At 43.3% G+C, this 21,849-nt stretch overlaps 1 protein-coding gene across 2 annotated transcripts in view; it reads left to right on the top strand.

Annotated features, from left to right (window-relative positions):
• Positions 1–15,103, top strand: part of ADD3 (adducin 3) — a gene marked incomplete at its 5' end in the record, with an annotated part of 15,700 nt that extends 597 nt beyond the window's left edge. The window contains 7 exon segments of one of the 2 annotated variants that reach the window (XM_056529564.1): positions 2,899–3,081; positions 4,156–4,416; positions 5,216–5,335; positions 7,270–7,356; positions 8,724–8,823; positions 11,587–11,670; positions 13,614–15,103. In XM_056529564.1, coding sequence (XP_056385539.1) covers positions 2,899–3,081; positions 4,156–4,416; positions 5,216–5,335; positions 7,270–7,356; positions 8,724–8,823; positions 11,587–11,670; positions 13,614–13,891 — 1,113 coding nt within the window. 2 annotated transcript variants of the gene reach the window in all.
• Between the last annotated feature and the right edge of the window lie 6,746 nt (positions 15,104–21,849).

Here is a 21,849-nt window from a genome sequence, read left to right as displayed (position 1 = left end):
GTAAATTACTTCTATTAAAAAATCTTAATCCTTTCAGTACTTATAAGCTTCTGAAGTTAAGGTTGTTCTTTTCTGTCTAAGTGTGCTCTCTGATGACACCTGTCTCGCGAAAAGCCCAGTTTAGAAGCAAATCCCCATAGCAATCCTCTTCTAAACTGGGCGTTTCCTGAGACATGTGTCATCAGAGAGCACTTAGACAGAAAAGAACAAACTTAACTTCAGAAGCTCATAAGTACTGAAAGGATTAAGATTTTTTAATAGAAGTAATTTACAAATCTGTTTAATTTTCTGGAGCCAGTTGATATATATAAAAAGTTTTTTCCTGGAACACCCCTTTAACTTAATATTTGGTTGCTCACCCTTTGGAAAAAAAAACTGAAATCAGTCGCTTCCTATAACTATCAATAAGCTTCTTACACCTCTCAGCCGGGATGTTGGACCACTCTTCCTTTACAAACTGCTCCAGGTCTCTCTTATTGGAAGGCGCCTTTTCCCAACAGTAATTTTAGGATCTCTCCACAGATGATCAATGGGATTTAGATCTGGACCCATTGCTGCCACTTCAGAACTCTCCAGCGCTTTGTTGTCATCCATTTCTGGGGCTTTTTGACATATGTTTGGGGTCATTGTCCTGCTGGACGACCCAAGATCTCGGACACAAACCCAGCTTTCTGACACTGGGCTGTACAGTGCGACCCAAAATCCATTGGTAATCCTCAGATTTCATGATGTCTTGTACACATTCAAGGCCCCCAGTGCCAGAGGCAGCAAAACAACCCAAAACATCACTGACCTCCCCCATATGTCACTGTAGGTGCTGTGTTCTTTTCTTTGTAGGCCTCCTTCCGTTTTCGGTAAACAGTAGAATGATGCGCTTTACCAAAAAGCTTTATCTCAGTCTCATCTGTCCACAAGATGTTTTCCCAGAAGGATTTTGGTTACTCAGTTCATTTTGGCAAAATGTAGTCTTTCTTTTTTATGTCTCTGTGTCAGCAGTGGGGTCCTCCTGGGTCTCCTCCATAGTGGGGTCCTCCTGGGTCTCCTCCATAGTGGGGTCCTCCTGGGTCTCCTCCATAGTGGGGTCCTCCTGGGTCTCCTCCATAGTGGGGTCCTCCTGGGTCTCCTCCATAGTGGGGTCCTCCTGGGTCTCCTCCATAGCGTTTCATTTCATATAAATGTGGACGGATAGTTCGCGCTGACGCTGATGCTCCCCGAGCCTGCAGGACAGCTTGAATATCTTTGGAACTTGTTTGGGGCTGCTTATCCACCATCCGGACTATCCTGCGTTGACATCTTTCATCAATTTTTCTCTTCTGTCCACTCCTAGGGAGATTATCTACAGGGCCATGGGTTGCAAACTTCTTGATAATGTTGCGCACTGTGGACAAAGGCAAATCTAGATCTCTGGAGATGGACTTGGAACCTTGATTTTGTTGATATTTTCCCACAATTTTGGTTCTCAAGTCCTCAGACAGTTCTCTTCTCCTCTTTCTGTTGTCCATGCTTAGTGTGGCACACACAGACACACAATGCAAAGACTAAGTGAACTTCTCTCCTTTTTATCTGCTTTCAGGTGCAATTTTTATATTGCCCACACCTGTTACTTGCCCCAGGTGAGTATGAAGAAGCATCACATACTTGAAACAATCTTATTTTTCCACAATTTTGAAAGGGTGCCAATAATTTTGTCCAGACCATTTTTGGAGTTTGGTGACATTATGTCCAATTTAGCTTTTTTTCCTCCTTTTTTGGTTTAGTTCCAATACACACAAAGGGGATAAACATGTGTATAGCAAAACATGTGTTACTGCAATCCTTTTCTGTGAGAAATACTTCATTTTCTATAAAAATTTTTAGGGGTGCCAACATTTACGGCCATGACTGTGTGTGTATGTATATCTAAAGTAAATATAAATATATATATATCAGGAAAATACAGCAGCACACTGCTAGCACAAAGATATAGATGAGACATGAGTATATAGATAAAACATGAGTATATAGATAGAACATGAAAAGCTATACAGCTGTAGTGCTATAAATGAAACTATGAAATTATGAGGTACTTAGCTTGCAAATTTGGTGCCAATTAGCGTGGACCGTCCCACCACGGTAAGGTGACCTCATTCTGGGACGGACCCTACACTGTGAATATGCCTCTGTGTGAACAGTACAGCAGGCATGCAAGGTCTGAAACATCCAAGGCACCTTATATACACCTAATAGAGGTGGGTGGGGTGCAGGAGACAACATGGAGGTAGCCACTCCCCCGTATGTGTAATACAACCAAATAATAAGTTGGCCAGCACTATTGATCCAAACTATTCTAAAAACCTGGCTTACAGGTGCAAGCTGCTGGGCTAAATATACAGCAACAGGAGAATACAGCAGCACACTGTTAGCACAAAGATATAGATGAAACATGAGATTTATATATAATATAGATATAAAAAAATTATATATATATATATATATATATATATATATATATATATATAATTAAATATAATATATATATAATTAAATATAATATATATATATTAAATATAATCTATATATATATATTAAATATAATCTAAAAATAATAATATATAATTAAATATAAAATGAATAAATAAATATATATATATATATAAAATTAAATATAATATATATATATATATATATATATATATATATATATAACCAAAGGATAAGTTGGCCAGCACTATTAATTCCAAACTATTGTAAAAACCTGGCTTGCAGGTGCATTTTATATATATATATATATATATATATATATATATATATATATATATACATATATATACATATAATATGGTTTGGTGATTATCGGGGGGTCCACAAGGGCTTTTGGGTCAGTTCTCTCTTTCACTCACATTGTTCTTTTTTCCGTAGGTACATGCCCTGGCCGGGTCTGGAGGCATAAACAACCTTCTGATGTTAGACCTGGAGAAGTACAAGCCCGTCACACATTCCTTGGCCGCAGGTGGCGGGGGCGGCGTGAACATGGAGGGGCAGCACAAATGGAAAGTCGGGGAACTGGAGTTCGAGTCGCTCATGAGAATGCTGGACAATCTGGTAAATAAATATATATATATATATATATATATATATATATATATATATATATATATAAGACAGTGAGGCAGCTAATGCAAAAGTAGGAAGAGGACTGAAGATGAATTTCAGGGCCTTATGGAACCAGAACAAGCAAAGAAGCCCAGAATAATCGGAATTTTATTTCATACAGGGTTGGGTTATTATGTAGTTTTAATTAAGTTTGCATCACAGCACCATCTATTGGCTGTTCTGTGGTACTGCACCTCTGCTGCAGCTACAACTGATGGTTTAAAAGAGGGTAATTCCAACTCAAAAAGTTATCCCCTATGCCAGTGTTTCCCAACCAGTGTGCCTCCAGCTGTTGCAAAACTACAACTCCCAGCATGCCCGGACAGCCAACAGCTGTCCGGGCATTCTGGGAGTTGTAGTTTTTCAACAGCTGGAGGCACCTTGGTTGGGGAAACACTGCCCTATGCAGTGGGAGTCTGACCACTTGGACCACCATCGACAGCATTTTTCAACCAGCGTGCCTCCAGCTGTTGCAAAACTACAGTCAACTACAGCATGCTGGGAGTTGTAGTTTTGCAACAGCTGGAGGCACCCTGGTTGGGAAACACTGCCCTATGCATTGGGAGTCTGACCACTTGGACCACCATCGACAGCATTTTTTCAACCAGCGTGCCTCCAGCTGTTGCAAAACTACAGTCAACTACAGCATGCTGGGAGTTGTAGTTTTGCAACAGCTGGAGGCACCCTGGTTGGGGAAACATTGCCCTATGCAGTGGGAGTCTGACCACTTGGACTACCATCGACAGCATTTTTTCAACCAGCGTGCCTCCAGCTGTTCCAAAGCTACAGTCTACAGTTGTAGTTTTGCAACAGCTGGAGGTCCGCAGTTTGGAGACCTAGGTTGTAGATGTTTTTTTTCCAAAAAATGTTTTTATTTATAGATTTACTTATTTTTAACACAGCACCATCTAGTGGATATAATATAGTACTGCCCCTTAGTATTTAATAATTCGTTTATTTTTATTTTGTTCTTGTTGAAGCTGCTTTGGCGCCAGTCACATTCCGTTTTTCACCTCTCCACAGGGTTACAGGACAGGGTACGCCTACAGGCAGCCGTTGACCCGAGACAAGCCACGTCACAAGAGCGAGGTGGAGATCCCCGCCACCGTCACGGCCTTCTCCTTTGAAGACGAGCAGGGGCTTCCACGTTCTCCACTGAAATACCTGCAACAGAAGCAGCAGAGAGAGAAGACGCGTTGGCTGAACTCTCCGAACACCTACCTACGAGTCCACGTCCCCGAGGAATCCATGAACGGAGAGATGAGCCCCAGGACGAAGATCATGGTGAGACCTATGGGGATCGTCTTGTGCTAGGAGCCGTTGTGTTCACCTGATCCAAGGTCATGGAGATGATTCAAGGTCACTTAAAGAGTACCTGTCATGATCTTGTTAAATGTTATAATCCCCCCCAGGTCACTGCCCCCATCATGATAAACCACCCCCTGCCTTTATTTTTTTATTATTTTTTAGTTCTCTACCTTGATATTGCTCTGTATTTTCTGCTCAGTCAGATTCACAGACAGGGAAGGGGTGTTCCCCAGCAGGCTGTGACATCATCTGAAGCCATACAGGGGAGAACTTCCTCCCTCACTCTGCTACGCACAGCCCAGAGCAGTTCAGTGTGAGATGAGCTATGATTGGATAAGGCTGCACACACACCCCTCAGCACTCCAGACTGCATTTCCGGATTTTGGACTTCGGCCAGGCCAGCAGGAGCCCAAAGTCTGTGCATGAGATGGGGGGAAATGTGCTCTGGACAAGTAGGGAGACACCTAGTGGCAGCTTTTTTAAACACAAATAAAACAGAAAACTTTTTTAAACAAAGTATATTAGAAAGATTTTTTTATTTCCCATAAAATTAGTTTAAATGACAGTGCCCATTTAACTCTCCACATATGTGTATCCCCCCCCCCCCCCTTCCGATCTGCCTGTCAGTCTTTACTTTGGTTATAGAATTCTATTTATGAACCAATATGATGAGGATGGTGGTGGGGGGGAGGGGTTTTCTTGACATTCCCTTAGCTTTTGTTTTATGCTGTACCTCCTCCCCCCTGATCCTCTCTTTCCTCTTTTCTTTTTGCAGTGGATGAAAGCCGAGGAGCTCAACAAGAATTCCGGCGGATTCCCCATCAAGATTGAAGATCCCAACCAGTTTGTTCCATTAAACACCAACCCGTCAGATGTTCTGGTGAAGAGAAACAAGGTAACTGCAAGGTTAACTTAAAGGGGTACTCCGGTGGGGAAAATAATGTTTTCAAATCAACTGGTGCCAGAAAGTTATGCAGATTTGTAAATTACTTCTATATAAAAATCTTAATCCTTCCAGTACTTATCAGCTGCTGTATACTACTGAGGAAGTTGTGTAGTTCGTTCCAGTCAGACCACAGTGCTCTTTGCTGACACCTCTGTCCATGTCAGGAACTGTCCAGAGCAGAAACAAATCCCCATAACCAACCTCTCCTGCTCTGGACAGTTCCTGACATGGACAGAGGTGTCGGCAGAGAGCACTGTGGTCAGACTGGGAAGAACTACACAACTTCCTGTGGAGCATACAGCAGCTGATAAGTACTGGAAGGATTAAGATTTTTATATGGAAGTAATTCACAAATCTGTTTAACTTTCTGGCACAAGTTGATTTGAAAACATTATTTATTTCCCCATCGGAGTACCCCTTTAAAGGGGTACTCCCATGGAAAACTTTTTATTTTTTATTTTTTTATCAGCTGGTGCCAGAAAGATAAACAGATTTGTAAATTACTTCTATTAAAAAAAAATCTTAATCCATCCAGTACTCTTTAGGGGCTGTATATTACAGAGAAAATGCTTTTCTTTTTGGGTTTCTCTTATGTCACGACCACAGTGCTCTCTGCTGACCTCTGCTGTCCATTTTAGGAACTGTCCAGAGGAGAAGAAAATCCTCATAGTAAACATATGCTGCTCTGGACAGTTCCTAAAATGGACAGCAGAGAGATCTGCGCTCGTGACATAAGAGAAACCCAAAAAGAAAACCATTTCCTCTGTAGTATACAGCTGCTAAAAAGTACTGGGAGGATTAAGATTTTTTAATAGAAGTCATTTAAAAATCTGTTTAACTTTCTGGCACCAGTTGATGTTTTCCACGGGAGTACCCCTTTAAGATGAAGACTGGCACTGCTGTCAGACCCTCAGCTGTAATGTTTTATGGATTTTCATTCCAGATGGTGCAAAACTACAATGTCGGAGAATGCTGGGAGTTGTAGTTGTGCACCAGCTGGAGAGCCAAAGGTTGAAAAATGTCTCCAAGCACGCTGGGAATTGTAGTTTTTGCAACATCTATAAAGCCGCAAGTTGCTAAAACTTTCAGGGCATGCTGGGTGTTGTAGCTTTGCAACAGCTGGTTTGCAACAGGTTAAAAAGAAGGCCGCCGGGGCATGCTGAGAGTTGTAGTTTGGCGATATCAGTAGGGTAGAGAGAGGAATACTGACCTGCCTCATTTATAGTCGGTTGCATTTTGTGGACTGAACCATTACCTATGCTTACGGGGGAGTATATCTAAACTATATTTTTTAAAGGGGTACTCCACTGGCCAGCGTTCAGAAGTGAATGTTCCGAATGTTGTTTTCGAGCCGCAGTGGTCGGCCACACCCCTTGTGACGTCATGGCCATGCCCCCTCAATGTAAGTCTATGGGAGGGGGCGTGACTTCCGTCACGCCCCCTCCCATAGACTCACATTGAGGGGGCGTGGTCATAAGGTCACAAGGGGCATGGCCAACCCCCACAGCGTGAAAACATTCACTTCCGAACGCTGGTCAATGGAGTACCCCTTTAAAGGAGTTATCCAGGATTACAAAAATGCAGCTAGTTTTTTCCAGAGACAGCACCACCCCAGTCTTCAGGTTGTGTGCAGAATTGCAGTTCGGTTCCATTTAGGTGAATGGAATCAAGTTGTAATACCACACACAACCTGTGTGTGTGTGTTTTTTTTTTGTTTTTTTTTTAAGAAATTAGCTCTGTTTTTCTATTCCTGGATAACCCCTTTAGTGGGTCATCCATGTACTGCGGGGCTGGAGCTTTCATATCAGTTCTTCTCCAAGTTGCTCCATTAGACCTAAGTTTTCTATTTCTAGTTTATAGTTGTTTTTGTTTTGTTTTTGTAGATCCGGGAGCAGAATCGGTACGATCTAAAGACAGCCGGACCACAGTCACAAGTCTTGGCGGGGATTGTGGTGGAGAAACCTCCTCCTGTAAGTCTCTCAATCCTATTTTACCATCAACTTTAGTAGCTGGAACGCGCCCTGCTACAACTTACTGCATTCTCCACTGGCTTTGTGTCATGTGATCAAGACACATTCTTAAAGGGGTACTCCAGTGAAAAACTATTTTTTTTTTCATATCAACTGGCTTCAGAAACAGATTGAACAGATTTGTAAATTACTTCTTTAAAAAAAAAAAAATCTTAATCCTTCCAGTACTTATCAGCTGCTGAAGTCGAGTTGTTCTTTTCAGTTTGACCACAGTGCTCTCTGCTGACACCTCTGACCATTTTGGGGAATGTCCAGAGTAGGAGCAAATCCCCATAGCAAACCTATCCTGCTCTGGACAGTTCCTGAGACTAACAGAGGTGTCAGCAGAGAGCACCGTGGAAACTGAAAAGAACAACTCAACTTCAGCAGCTGATAAGTACTGGAAGGATTAAGATTTTTTTAGTAGAAGTAATTTGAAAATCTGTTTACCTTTCTGGAGCCAGTTGATATGGAAAAAAAAAATTTCTACTGGAGTACCCCTTTAATGTAAGTCTGTGGAGCTTCTCTCACTCATGACACAGAATAGGGTGAGGAGTGTGTGATCTTCTACAGACCCCGACTGATCGGTGGGGGAGTAAATGTGACGCCACTAGGTCGGGGGCAGTTGAGGTGACGCCACTCGGTCGGGGGCAGTTGAGGTGACGCCACTCGGTCGGGGGCAGTTGAGGTGACGCCACTCGGTCGGGGGCAGTTGAGGTGACGCCACTCGGTCGGGGGCAGCTGAGGTGACGCCACTCGGTCGGGGGCAGCTGAGGTGACGCCACTCGGTCGGGGGCAGCTGAGGTGACGCCACTCGGTCGGGGGCAGCTGAGGTGACGCCACTCGGTCGGGGGGCAGCTGAGGTGACGCCACTCGGTCGGGGGCAGTTGAGGTGACGCCACTCGGTGGGGGGCAGTTGAGGTGACGCCACTCGGTGGGGGGCAGTTGAGGTGACGCCACTCGGTGGGGGGCAGTTGAGGTTACGCCACTCGGTGGGGGGCAGTTGAGGTGACGCCACTCGGTCGGGGGCAGTTGAGGTGACGCCACTCGGTCGGGGGCAGTTGAGGTGACGCCACTCGGTCGGGGGCAGTTGAGGTGACGCCACTCGGTCGGGGGCAGTTGAGGTGACGCCACTCGGTCGGGGGCAGTTGAGGTGACGCCACTCGGTCGGGGGCAGTTGAGGTGACGCCACTCGGTCGGGGGCAGCTGAGGTGACGCCACTCGGTCGGGGGCAGCTGAGGTGACGCCACCTGGTCGGGGCATTTACTGATCAACTGGCATCTAGACCTGAGTATTTGCTTATTGAAGTTATTCTGTTTCCCCCCCAGATGACGCACTTTGAAGAGGACGAGAATGCGCCTCCTCTCCCGCCAAATCCGTTCAGCCAGTTATTAGAGGAGGAGAAAGGAGGAGAGAACGGGACACATGGTGAGCGGATCCAAGAAGGCTCTGCTGCCCCCTAATGCCTACATTTTCCATAACCAATCCACATTGTGCATGAATTAACCCTTGCAGCTCATTTAACTCCCATCCCACCCATCAGACGTGAATGTGCCTCACATATGGGTAACTCCCTCTACATTAGACAAATGGGGTATTGTAGCAGAGAGGGCTGCATGTACTGTGTAATGCAATACAACAGCCCTAGGGGGCGCTGTTCTTTTTTTTATGGTAAAGGAAGCAGAGGTCAGACTGACGCTGATCAGTCACTGATAACACCTCCTAGTTATATGGTGGAAAAAAAATGTAAACACCCCATTATTTTTTTGGGGAAAATTAAACAGAATACCAGAAAAACCCAATGTTTCTCAACCAGGGTGCCTCCAGCTGTTACAAAAACTACAACCGCCAGCATGCCTGCACTTACTAGTAACAAAACTGAGTAGAAGATGGCACTGGGAAACACACATAGAATGCTGGAAACAACTGCACAGAGCATACACTATAATCCACACCAAACTGCACAGAGAATACACTATAATCCACACCAAACTGCACAGAGAATACACTATAATCCACACCAAACTGCACAGAGAATACACTATAATCCACACCAAACTGCACAGAGAATATACTATAATCCACACCAAACTGCACAGAGAATACACTATAATCCACACCAAACTGCACAGAGAATACACTATAATCCGCACCATACTGCACAGAGAATACACTATAATCCGCACCATACTGCACAGAGAATACACTATAATCCGCACCATACTGCACAGAGAATACACTATAATCCGCACCAAACTGCACAGAGAATACACTATAATCCGCACCAAACTGCACAGAGAATACACTATAATCCGCACCAAACTGCACAGAGAATACACTATAATCCGCACCATACTGCACAGAGAATACACTATAATCCGCACCAAACTGCACAGAGAATACACTATAATCCGCACCAAACTGCACAGAGAATACACTATAATCCGCACCAAACTGCACAGAGAATACACTATAATCCGCATCATACTGCACAGAGAATACACTATAATCCGCACCATACTGCACAGAGAATACACTATAATCCGCACCATACTGCACAGAGAATACACTATAATCCACACCATACTGCAGAGAATACACTATAATCCACACCAAACTGCACAGAGAATACACTATAATCCGCACCATACTGCACAGAGAATACACTATAATCCGCACCAAACTGCACAGAGAATACACTATAATCCGCACCATACTGCACAGAGAATACACTATAATCCGCACCATACTGCACAGAGAATACACTATAATCCGCACCATACTGCACAGAGAATACACTATAATCCGCACCAAACTGCACAGAGAATACACTATAATCCGCACCAAACTGCACAGAGAATACACTATAATCCGCACCATACTGCACAGAGAATACACTATAATCCGCACCATACTGCACAGAGAATACACTATAATCCGCACCATACTGCACAGAGAATACACTATAATCCGCACCATACTGCACAGAGAATACACTATAATCCGCACCATACTGCAAAAGTCAGCAATCAATAAAGCAGCTTTTTCTTACCTGTGCACCTGGTTGGGAAAACCCTGCCTTTATAGAGTTCCCTATTGTACGTAGCAGAAGCAAAGAGATATAAAGCAGACGTGCCGGGCAGGGAGGGAGGAATACACTAGAGGGCCCCCACCTGTCCTACAGTCGCCATCTGCACAACCTGATAACAGGGAACACTATATTGCATTAAAGGGGTACTCCGGTGAGAATTATTATTATTATTTTTTTTTTTCAACTGGTGCCAGAAAGTTAAAGGAGTAGTCCAGTGGTGATTCAGTGGTGAGCAACTTATCCCCTATCCTAAGGATAGGGGATAAGTTGCAGATCGCGGGGGGTCCGACCGCTGGGGCCCCCTGCGATCTCCTGTACGGAGCCCCGACAGCCCACGGGAAGGGGGCGTGTCGACCTCCGCACGAGGCGGCAGCCGACACGCCCCCTCAATACAACTCTATGGCGGAGCCGAAGCGCTGCCTTCGACACCCGCTATCTCGGCGGAGAGCCGGGGCCCCGTACAGAAAGATCGCAGGGGGCTCCAGCGGTCGGACCCCCCGCGATCTCAAACTTATCCCCTATCCTTAGGATAGGGGATAAGTTTTTCACCACTGGACTACCCCTTTAAACAGATTTGTAAATTACTTCTATTAAAAAATCTTAATCCTTCCAGTACTTATCAGCTGCTGTATGCTACACATGAAGTTGTGTAGTTCTTTTCTGTCTGACCACAGTGCTCTCTGCTGACACCTCTGTCCATGTCAGGAACTGTCCAGAGCAGGAGAGGTTTGCTATGGGGATTTGCTCCTACTCTGGACAGTTCCAGACACGGACAGAGGTGTCAGCAGAGAGCACTGTGGTCAGGCTGGAAAAAACTACACAAATTCTTCTGTAGTATACAGCAGCTGATAAGTACTTAAAGGATTAAGATTTTTTTTAAATAGAAGTAATTTACAGATCTGTTTAACGCTCTAGTACCAGTTGATATAAAAATAAATAAAAATAAAATTTCACTGGAGTGCCCCTTTAAGTAGTACAAGGGAGGGGGAACTAGTTGGTGCCCCGGAAAACCAACACAGAGGACCTCATTGCATGATTCCGTCTCTTTAACCCTCCGTGCACTCTCTCTGCATGTCAACTAACCCAGTTTAACCCTACAGATGCCGAGCATGAGCTAATGTCAGAAGACGACTCTTCTGCCCCAGTAACTCAGTCCCCACCCCCGACGCCCGTAAGCTCCACAGGTATTTAACACGTGCGCCGCACCACAATTCATTGCGCCTTTCCTAATAGGCTCTAAAAGTCCCACCCGATAGCCAGTATTCGAAAAACATGGCTGCTTCTACTAAAAACAGCGCCACACTGTGGTGGTGGGTGGTATTACAACTAGGCTCCATTCATTTTAGTGGAACGGAGCTGCAATACCACACACAAACTGAGGATAAGAGTGGCGCTGTTTCGGGAAGAAAGCAGACATGTTTTGCTAATCACGGTTAAAGGGGTACTTCGGTGGAAAACATATTTTGTTTAAAATCAACTGGTGCCAAAAAGTGAAATAGTTTTGTGAATTACTTCTCTAAAAAAAATCTTAATCCTTCCAGTACTTTTTAGCGGCTGTATACCACAAAGGAAATGCTTTTCTTTTTGGATTTCGCTTCTGTCATGACCACAGTGCTCTCTGCTGACCTCTGCTGTCCATTTTAGGAACTGTCCAGAGCAGCATATGTTTGCCAGGCTCTGGACAGTTCCTAAAATGGACAGCAGAGGTCAGCAGAGAGCACTGTGGTTGTGACAGAAGAGAAATCCAAAAAGAAAAGCATTTCCTCTGTAGTATACAGCCGCTAATACGTACTGGAAGGATTAAGATTTTGTTAATAGAAGTAATTTACAAATCTGTTTAACTTTCTGGCACCAGTTAATTTAAAAGAAAAGTTTTCCACCGGAGTACCCCTTTAATGTTGTATTATAAAGGGATTATCCAGTCTTATGAAATCCATGGTCTTAGTGTAGATCAGTGTTTCCCCACCAGCGTGCCTCCAGCTGTTGCAAAACTAAAACTCCCAGCATGCCCGGACATGGCTGTCCGGGCATGCTGGAAGTGGTAGTTTTGCAACAGCTGGAGGCACACTGGTTGGGAAACACTGATTAAATGTTATGGTGGGGAGAAGAATCAGGCACGTTGCATGTCAACTGCCTGATCCTTTTTATTTTAGGGATTATCCACTCTTGTGAGATTCATGGTCTATTCTAAGTTTAGGCCAGTGTTTCCCAACCAGGGTGCCCCCAGCTGTTGCAAAACTACAACTCCCAGCATGCCCGGACAGCCAGCTGCTGTCCGGGCATGCTGGGAGTTGTAGTTTTGCAACAGCTGGGGGCACACTGGTATATGCATTGCCGCTGGGTGTGTCAGGAATCACACCCCGCCAATCCATCAGTTTTAAAACAGCGCCTCACACCTGTCCAGGTGGTGTCTGGTATTGCAGCTCAGCTCATGGACAGGTGGGGACGCTGCTTTTTTGGTAGAGAGCAGCCATGTTTTCTAATCTAGTTTAACCCCCACAATGTTATCGATAAAGTTTATTGAAGACTTTCAAGGATACACTGATGCTGTGTACCTGTCTAGTGTCACAGTGCAGTTTGCAATCAACTTTATTGAGAATGTAAATGCACGGTAGACACAGCAGTCTGCACACTTACCAACAAATTATAGCATCCGCACACTGGACTAGGAGACTGTATGGACACAGGTACGAGCGGGGTTCCCATCTATGTGGTGCTTAAAGGGGTACTCCACTCCCCAGCATTTCAGAACATTTAGTTACGAATGCTGGTGCAAGGGAACAAACATAGCTAATATGCGAATTTCGCGAACATATGACGAATAATCGCCAATATATTCGCGAAATATCCTGAATTCGAAAATGGCCCCTGCCGCTCATCACTACCACTGACGCCAATACCACACCCAACCTGGATTTTAGAGATGGCGCTGTTTTTTCTTTTAAAGAAAGTAGTCCTGGACAGGGGGACTGAAAGCTGGTGGTTCCAGTGTGGGCTGTCATGTGACCTGTCCCTGCCCAAAACTCCACATTGCGTGATCTCTGCAGGACTAAGTTTAGGTGGGAAGTTTTGGGGGTACTTTTTCGTTTTCTTTTCCGGCACTGACTTTACGTTTCCAACCTATTAGAACCCCTCGACGACTCGGTGTTCCAGACTCACTCCCCCATCATCTTGAATGGCAAAGATGGCGGAAAACACGACGCAGAGGAGGACATGACCATCCGGGTTAGTCAGATGAACTTGGGCGACAACATAGAGATCACCGTGCGGGGCACCGAAAAGTTCATCGAAGGCGAGCTGACCCCTGAAGGGTCTCCTTCCAAGTCCCCCAACAAGAAGAAGAAGAAATTCCGCACCCCGTCCTTCCTGAAGAAGAACAAAAAGAAGGAGAAACTGGAGGCATAACCCTAGGGTGGGGGCTTTATGGGTTAAAACCAGTTTCATGCTGCAGGGGGCGCTGTTCTCTTCTGGGATATTGGGGGTTTCCAGAACGCAGCCATTCTCCTGCTTATCATCTTTGTGTTTGGTGTACAAAGCCGTCGCCTCCAGCAGCAGCCATGAGCTTTTCTTAGAGCGCCCGTCTGCCGGGGACACCCCAAACCCCCCCTCCGCATCCTGGACTATTGCAGAACCAGCTCCTCATTTTCTGTGCATTTTATTTTTAATTTTATTTTTTTTCTATGCTACAAAAGTGACTAAATTTTTTTTTGTTTTTTTTAAACTTTAAAGTTATTTTTTTACAGAACAACCGTAAGATGCACACAATAAAGATGGCGGTGTGTGGGCCCAAATACAGTATATATACACCTGGAAGATTTTAACCATTTATTTTCAGGAGACGGGTGTTTTATTTTCTTTTTTTTGTGAAATTTTTTTGTAATGCGGCTGGAATAGTGTAAACTGGAATATATAATCTCCCTCTATATTTATGTTTCCCAAACGGTGGACCTCTAGCTGTTGCAAAACTAGAACTCCCAGTATGCTGGTTGTTGTAGTTTTGCAACAGCTGGAGGCACCCTGGTTGGAAAACACTGTTCTATATGATTGTATTGTGTGAGCACAGGCCTGACCTGGGCAGGGGAGGGGGCACGGTTGTCGTGCTCTGCGTTCAGCGCCACAGATATAGCGGAGTTGCCTCGTTCACAGTGCTGCACCCTATAGGACTGCAGGACGCAACCGCACGGTCCTGATTGGATTGTGACCTATTTTTGTAGATTATTCGGGAAGCTGCTTACCTAAATAAGCAAACTAAAATTTTAGGCACCATTAACTGGGCGGGAGGGATAGAAATTAAATTACATTTTTTTTTAAATGTATTTGAATTGTTTTTTTGTTTTTTTTATTTGCCAAATGTATTTAACTCTGTGCTGCCAAAGGGCTTAAAAGAAAACCTAAATTTATTTTTTTTCCACAAACAGAAACAGGAGTAAGTGATATTCCTGATGTTACAGAGTGGTGGCGTGAAATTGTTATTTTCTTAACATTTTATATTTTCACGTTTGCTGTGAATTATTTTTCATCAGAAGCCATTCAACTTTAATGTTGGAAAAAAAATGTATTCATGTCCAAAATTTTAATTTTGGAGAATACCACACAGGCCTTATCGGAAAATAAGTGTGTGTGTATATGTATATATGTATGTATATATATATATATATATATATATATATATATATATATATATATATATATATATATATATTATATATAGTGTGTATATATATATTTTTTTTTTCTTTATAAATATATATTTTACATATATATTTATAAATATATATTTTACATATATATTTATAAATAAAAATATATATATTATACATATAATATAAATGTGTGTGTGTGTGTGTATACGGTGTGTGTGTGTGTATATATATATATATATATATATATATATATATATATATATATATATATATTTTTTTTTTTTTTTGATAAATATATATATTTTACATATGTATTTAAATATATATATATAAATAAAATATATATACACACACATATATTATACATATAATTTATGTATTTATAAATATATGTAAAAAACATATGTATTTAAAAAAAAAATATATATATATATATTTATAAATTTATTTAAAAACACACGTGTTTTAAAATAAATATATTTATAAATATATATATATATTTTAAACATATATATTTTTTACATATATATTTATAAATACATAAATTATATGTATAATATATGTATGTATATATATATATGTATAATATTTTTTTATTTATATATATTTAAAAATATATATTTATAAAAAAAAAAATATATACACACACATAGGTATAAATATATATACACATACATTTGCAGCTTGAACCAAACACATAAGTACAAATAAAGTGCTTCTTCAAAAATAGAAAAAAAAATATTGTAGAAAAAAAAAAAATATTTTTGTAATAATTTGCACAAGGCGTCGGGTGTCTCGGAGATACCGCAGAATTTTAATTGGTTATAGAAATAAATTAAAAATATATATATATTTTCCATGGATTATTTTGCTTCCTATATGAGAAGGAAAAAAACAAAACTCCAAAGTAAAAAATAAATAAAATATTCTGAGAAGGCGGTGACTTAGGACGTGGGTGTTTCGGCAAGTGGTTGACGCGGAGTTGGTACTGCGCGGTTTCTGATTGTACAGTGTTGATATGTAAGATACAGTTAGGTAGGATATTATAGGATGAAGAGTTGAGAGACAACGGGGAGTGAGGGGTCGGGGTTCTTTTATTAAGGGTCATTGATATGGATGATGAGGAGTTGTTGCCTAAAGTTTTGCCCGATTCTTCTCCCCACTATAACATTAGATCAGTGTTTACTGACCAGTGTGCCTCCAGCTGTTGCAAAACTACAACTTCCAGCATGCCCGGACAGCCAACGGCTGTCCGGGCATGCTGGGAGTTGTAGTTTTGCAACAGCTGGAGGCACACTAGTCAGGAAACACTGCTTTAAGTGGTGGACTAAAGAGCTTAAACTTCTGAAGCATTGACCCGACCCAATCTCTTACGGCACCAACATTGACCGACATGACAATTGTGACAGTGCCTGCAATTTTTTCCAAAATTTATACGATTTTTTTTTTCTTTTTCCTTTTTTTTTTAATTTTTTTATTTTTTTAGTTCCGTATCCATATACAACACTATAGCGGCCAGTTTATTCTTGTTACAATTATTTTATTACTTTTATTTAACAGCCTGTTACTTCTCATGGTTATGCAAACTGCACTTCGAAAAAAAAACTAAAAATACCCTATAAATATTATATAAAAAAAAAAAATAATAATAATTTGCGAATGTAGACTTTGGAGTCCCCCCCCCCCCCCCCCCCTCTTTTAGTAAACTGTAAGCAACCGAAATTGGGATTTACGTCGGTATTTTTGAATGAATAATCCCGGATTACCGACGGTAGGAAAGGTTAAAAATTTCATGGAATGCAGCCAATAAAATTTTTATTTTTTTGTTAATAAAAACCCACACAAAAACCAATAAAACCCAATGATATCTGCCTTATATTTTTTTATTTCATAATTTTTTTGTTTTTTTTATTCACCTTTTTAACATTATGCTTCTTAAATGGAAACATTTTTATCTTCATTTAGCTTACCGTAACAATTTATTATATTGTGCAGGTTTTTAAATGAAATTTTTTTTCTAAATTTTTTTCCACTTTTTTTTTTCCATTTTGCTTTTTAATTTTCCCTTAAATTAATCATATTTTCCAATTTAAAAAAAGTTTTTCTTCAATCTTATTTTTTGCCTCCAGGTTTTTTTTTTTTTTTTTCTTTATTTGTTTTCCCTTTTTATTCTTGTCTTTCATATTTTTTATTATTTTTTTTTATTACTCTTTGCAACTTCTGCTAAATGTTTAAAAAAAAATAATTGAAGATAAAATAAATGGGAAAATTAAAAATGTGGTGGCAAAAATAAAATTAAGGCAGAAATGTATTATTTTCAGCTTTTTTTAATTTTATTAAATAATTTTTAACTTCTTTACTTTATTTCATTTTTCAATTAATTATAAAAAAAAAATAATTATCCAACTTTTATTTCCCAGTTTTCTTTCTAATTTAATTTTTTTTTCTTAAATCTTCTAAATCAGTGTTTCCCCGCCCTGTGGCATTTCAGCTCTTGCAACCTTACAAAATTTCCATCCTGCTCTCTTAAAGCTGTCAGGGCATGATAGGAGTTGTAGTATTTCCAGAGTATTGCTGAATTCCCATCACACGGTTGGGCTCTCAGTGCCTGATGGGAGTTGTAGTTGCACGGCCTCACTGAGTTGAATGAATTTTTAGTTTTTGGGCTATGGAAAAATATTGCGTAAATTTTTTTTTTGTTTTTTTTTTTTGTTAATTTAAAACAAAAAATAAATAAATAAATCTGGATCTAGACTGGACAAACCAATATTACTTGTAAGATAATCCAACGTTTTTTCCTAGTTACAAATCCATGTGACTCCTATGTTTTCCGTCGGATGCCTTTTTCCATTGCTTTCGCAGTTGTGTTTTTTTTTGTAGTTTTTTTTTTAATGTTTTTGTTACTTTTTTTGGGTTTGATTTTTGTTTTGTTGTATTACAACAGTAGGAACGAGAGTCTGTGAACTATGCTACACATAACATGTTTTCTAAATGATAAAATGTATACAGAAATGTCTATATAAAATATATCTATATGTATGCAATGTGCAGAACTATTTTTTAAGAAGCGTCTCCTGCTATATGCACCTTCCCCTCCTCCATGCAGATGCCTCTATATACTCGCTTCAGCGTAAACAATGAGCCATTTTGAGAATCTGTCCTGTGGAAATATATATACGTTACCCTGGAAATTGCTGATAGTCGTATTGCTAATTCATGTCCGATCACAAATAAACAGTATTTTAAGTAGATGAATTTTTGTAATTTCACCTTTTTAATAAAGAGGAGTTAATCTTGGAGTATTGTGTTTTGTTTTTTCTATGTCAGTACATAACTCGTCCTGCTCTCAGCTGAGAAGTGATACAATTGTATCCAGTCTAGACAATGCTCTGTGAACTAAACAGACATGATTCCTAACTGATACATTGTACATAACTAGTCCTGCTCTCAGCTGAGAAGTGATACAATTGTATTCAGTCTAGACAATGCTCTGTGAGCTAAACACCCTGGACCCCAGACTGATACATTGTACATAGCTAGTCCTGCTCTCAGCTGAGAAGTGATACAATTGTATCCAGTCTAGACAATGCTCTGTGAACTAAACAGACATGATTCCTAACTGATACATTGTACATAACTAGTCCTGCTCTCAGCTGAGAAGTGATACAATTGTATTCAGTCTAGACAATGCTCTGTGAGCTAAACACCCTGGACCCCAGACTGATACATTGTACATAGCTAGTCCTGCTCTCAGCTGGGAAGTGATACAATTGTATCCAGTCTAGACAATGCTCTGTGAGCTAAACATCCTGGACTCCAGACTGATACATTGTACATAGCTAGTCCTGCTCTCAGCTGAGAAGTGATACAATTATATCCAGTCTAGACAATACTCTGTGAGCTAAACAACCTGGACTGCCAGATGCTGCATGGAGATCATGGGCGTGGTTACACCTGCCATACCCCGGTGATCCTTTGGATAAGGGATAAGATATTAAAGGGGTTATCCAGGAAAAAAACATTTTCTCTTGCGCTTCATTGGGGGACACAGGACCATGGGTATATGCTGCTTGCTACTAGGAGGCTGACACTAGGCAAGAATACAAAAGAAGGCTGGCTCCTCCTGGCAGGATATACCTGCCTAATGGCTCTGAGCAACTCAGTTTTAGCTTGGTGTCAGAGGAGACTAGACGCAGCTCTGGAGCTCTCCAGACCTGCTCCTTCTTTTGTTTTTTTCTTAGTATCAGGTTCCGTTTAGACTTTCTCTCCCTTTTTTGTTTTATCTAGCGTGGGGCGACAGGAGCATGTTGCTGCCTGATCCCCCACACGCGAGCTAGGGGCACGGTGCATCATGGATGGGCCGTTAACCCCTCCTCGCCAGCAGCCAGCACCTGGTGGTGTACCTGTGGTCCGGGTCCCCCATTCGCCCCTGTTCACCATGGCGGCTAAAGGCAGGTGGCACCAGCTGGTCGAAGACGCCTGGCACGGAGGTCCCTCAGGGTGAGTCTCCTGGGGTAAGTATATTGGGGGTTCATTTTTCATCTCCTATCCTCTCCCCCCCACCCCCCCCCCCTCTCTACCTTTTGTCCCCATGGGGGTCTCTATTCCCCTGACTTTGTGGTCAAAGGGGGCAGTAGCCGGTCCTTTGGGACTGAGGGGGGTTCTTTATTATCAGGGGGCAAGATGGTGGCTGCAGAGAGGTTCTCCTTTTTTTTTTTTTTTTCCCTCCCCTCTTCCGTGGGCCCTGCTCGGATGGCGGGGGGGGGGGGTTAACTTTTATAGGGGTTTTCCTCCTTCTGCACTCCGGCAGTGGGGGAGTTAACTCTGCCCTTTTGGGTTAACACTGCGGCCGAGCGTTCCTAAACAGCACGGCCGCAGTCTTTTTCCTCCGGGGCTCAGGATGCGCCGCTCCTCGGCGGGCCGGTCCATCTCCAGCACCTCGTTTTTTTTCTTTGCAGGTCCGGAGCTGCGGGCAGGTCATTAATTGAGCCCGCGGCTCCGGCCTGCACTTAGCCCATCCCACTCTCTTCGTGCCGACATTGCTGCCGGCCCTCCTAGCCCCGCCCTCCTCGGCCTCTCCGCTTTTTGCGCGCGCTCCTTCCTCCTATCATCTAGGAGCGCACGCAGTACGGGGGGCCGTGCTTCTTGAGGCGCCCTATGAGGTGGTCTCTCGCCTTGCGCGCCATGTGGGGGGTCATTTTCTCCTCCCTTCTTTACGGGGGACGATGACCAGTGTTCTCCAGTGCTTCCCTCTGCCGGCAGCTTCTCGTCGTGCTGAGACACGGGTGCAGTTCCTCCAGCTGTTTCCAGGATCCTCTCCGGACACAGGCACCTGGGTGAGATTACTCCTTGTCTCTGGATTGTCTGACCTACTAGTGCTTCCTAATGTCCTTCCCCAGTACCGACCACCCCCGGCAGGCCACTACTGTGCTGGTCACTTGCTATGCCTGCTCAGGCAGTAAGACCAAAATGCCAGGCGGTTCCTCGGAACCCACCTGCTCGCTCTGCGCCCCCCAGCTACCGCCCAGTGCGGTCCTCCAGACGGCAGGCGGTCTGATTCCGCTCCGGAATGGGTAGCTTCCCTCTCCTGGTCCATTTCTGACTTGACCAAGGCCTGGGGCAATCCTCTTCGCGCTCTTCCGTTGGGGTGCCGAGGGCGAGTGGCTCCCGCCATTCCCTTCGGTCCTCCAGCGCCCGCTTGGGGCAACCTCCCTCGGAGTCCTCCCCCGAGTCGGGCCGCCCGGGGCCTTCCCATCGGAGTTCACATTCTCATTCCACCTCCTCCAGACATCACCACTCTCAGTTTTCTGATGTCGGCTCCCGGTCCGCCTCTCTCCGCTCCAGGACTCCCCCGGAGCGCTCACAGTCTCCTGTTGAGTTGTGGCACTCTGATTCGGACCCCCCCTCTGACTCGGAAGTGACTCCCCGCATGTCAGATATGGTGGACAGCCTGCTGTCGGCTGTCAGGGACACCTTCCACCTGCAGGACCCGGAGTCTCCTTCCGCCAAGCTCCTCGGACCCCCTAAGTTTTCAGCCCCCACTCGGAGTTCGAAGAACTGTTGGAAGCGGCCTGGAAACATCCGGAGCGGCGCTTTTCTGGGTCTAAGGAGCTTTGAGCTCTTTTTCCCTTTCTGCAGGAGCTAGTATCTAAGTGGTCCTCTCCTCCTACAGTGAATCCCCCTGTGTCTAGGCTGTCTAAATCGACTACCTTACTGCTTGCTGATGCGGCTTTCTTTAAGGACGCTTCGGACAAGCGTATAGAGACCCTAGCAAAATTCGCCTTTGAGGCGGCGGGCTCGTTCTTGTCCCCGGCTTTTGCCTCCACCTGGGTGTCCAAAGCCCTAGTGATTTGGGACCTCCTCCAGCGACATGACGGCCTTGGCACAGCAAGTCGCTCACGCTGGTGAATACCTCTGTTGGGCTTACTTGTAGTCGGCACGCTGCGCAGTCTTGGCCTCGGGCAACTTGGTGGCACTCATTCGCTCCATGTGGCTGAAGGCTTGGGACTGAACTCCCGTTTCAGGGGTCTCAATTGTTTGGTAAGCGCCTTGACGAGATCATCTAGGAGGCGACCGGGAGGAAAAGTTCTCTCTTGCCCCATAATCGGCCGTGCCGTTCGGGTCCGCGGCGGGGAACACCTTCCTTTTGCCCCTCCCGTTTCTTAGGCCGCACAGATAGGCCCCAGGCCCCCCAGGACAAGAGGACTTCGTCCTTCAAGT

This window comes from Hyla sarda, chromosome 7 (assembly GCF_029499605.1).
Source record: "Hyla sarda isolate aHylSar1 chromosome 7, aHylSar1.hap1, whole genome shotgun sequence".
Lineage (NCBI taxonomy): Eukaryota > Metazoa > Chordata > Amphibia > Anura > Hylidae > Hyla > Hyla sarda.
The sequence above is the reverse complement of the archived record's forward strand: the minus strand, read 5'-3'. Positions and strand labels throughout refer to the sequence as shown.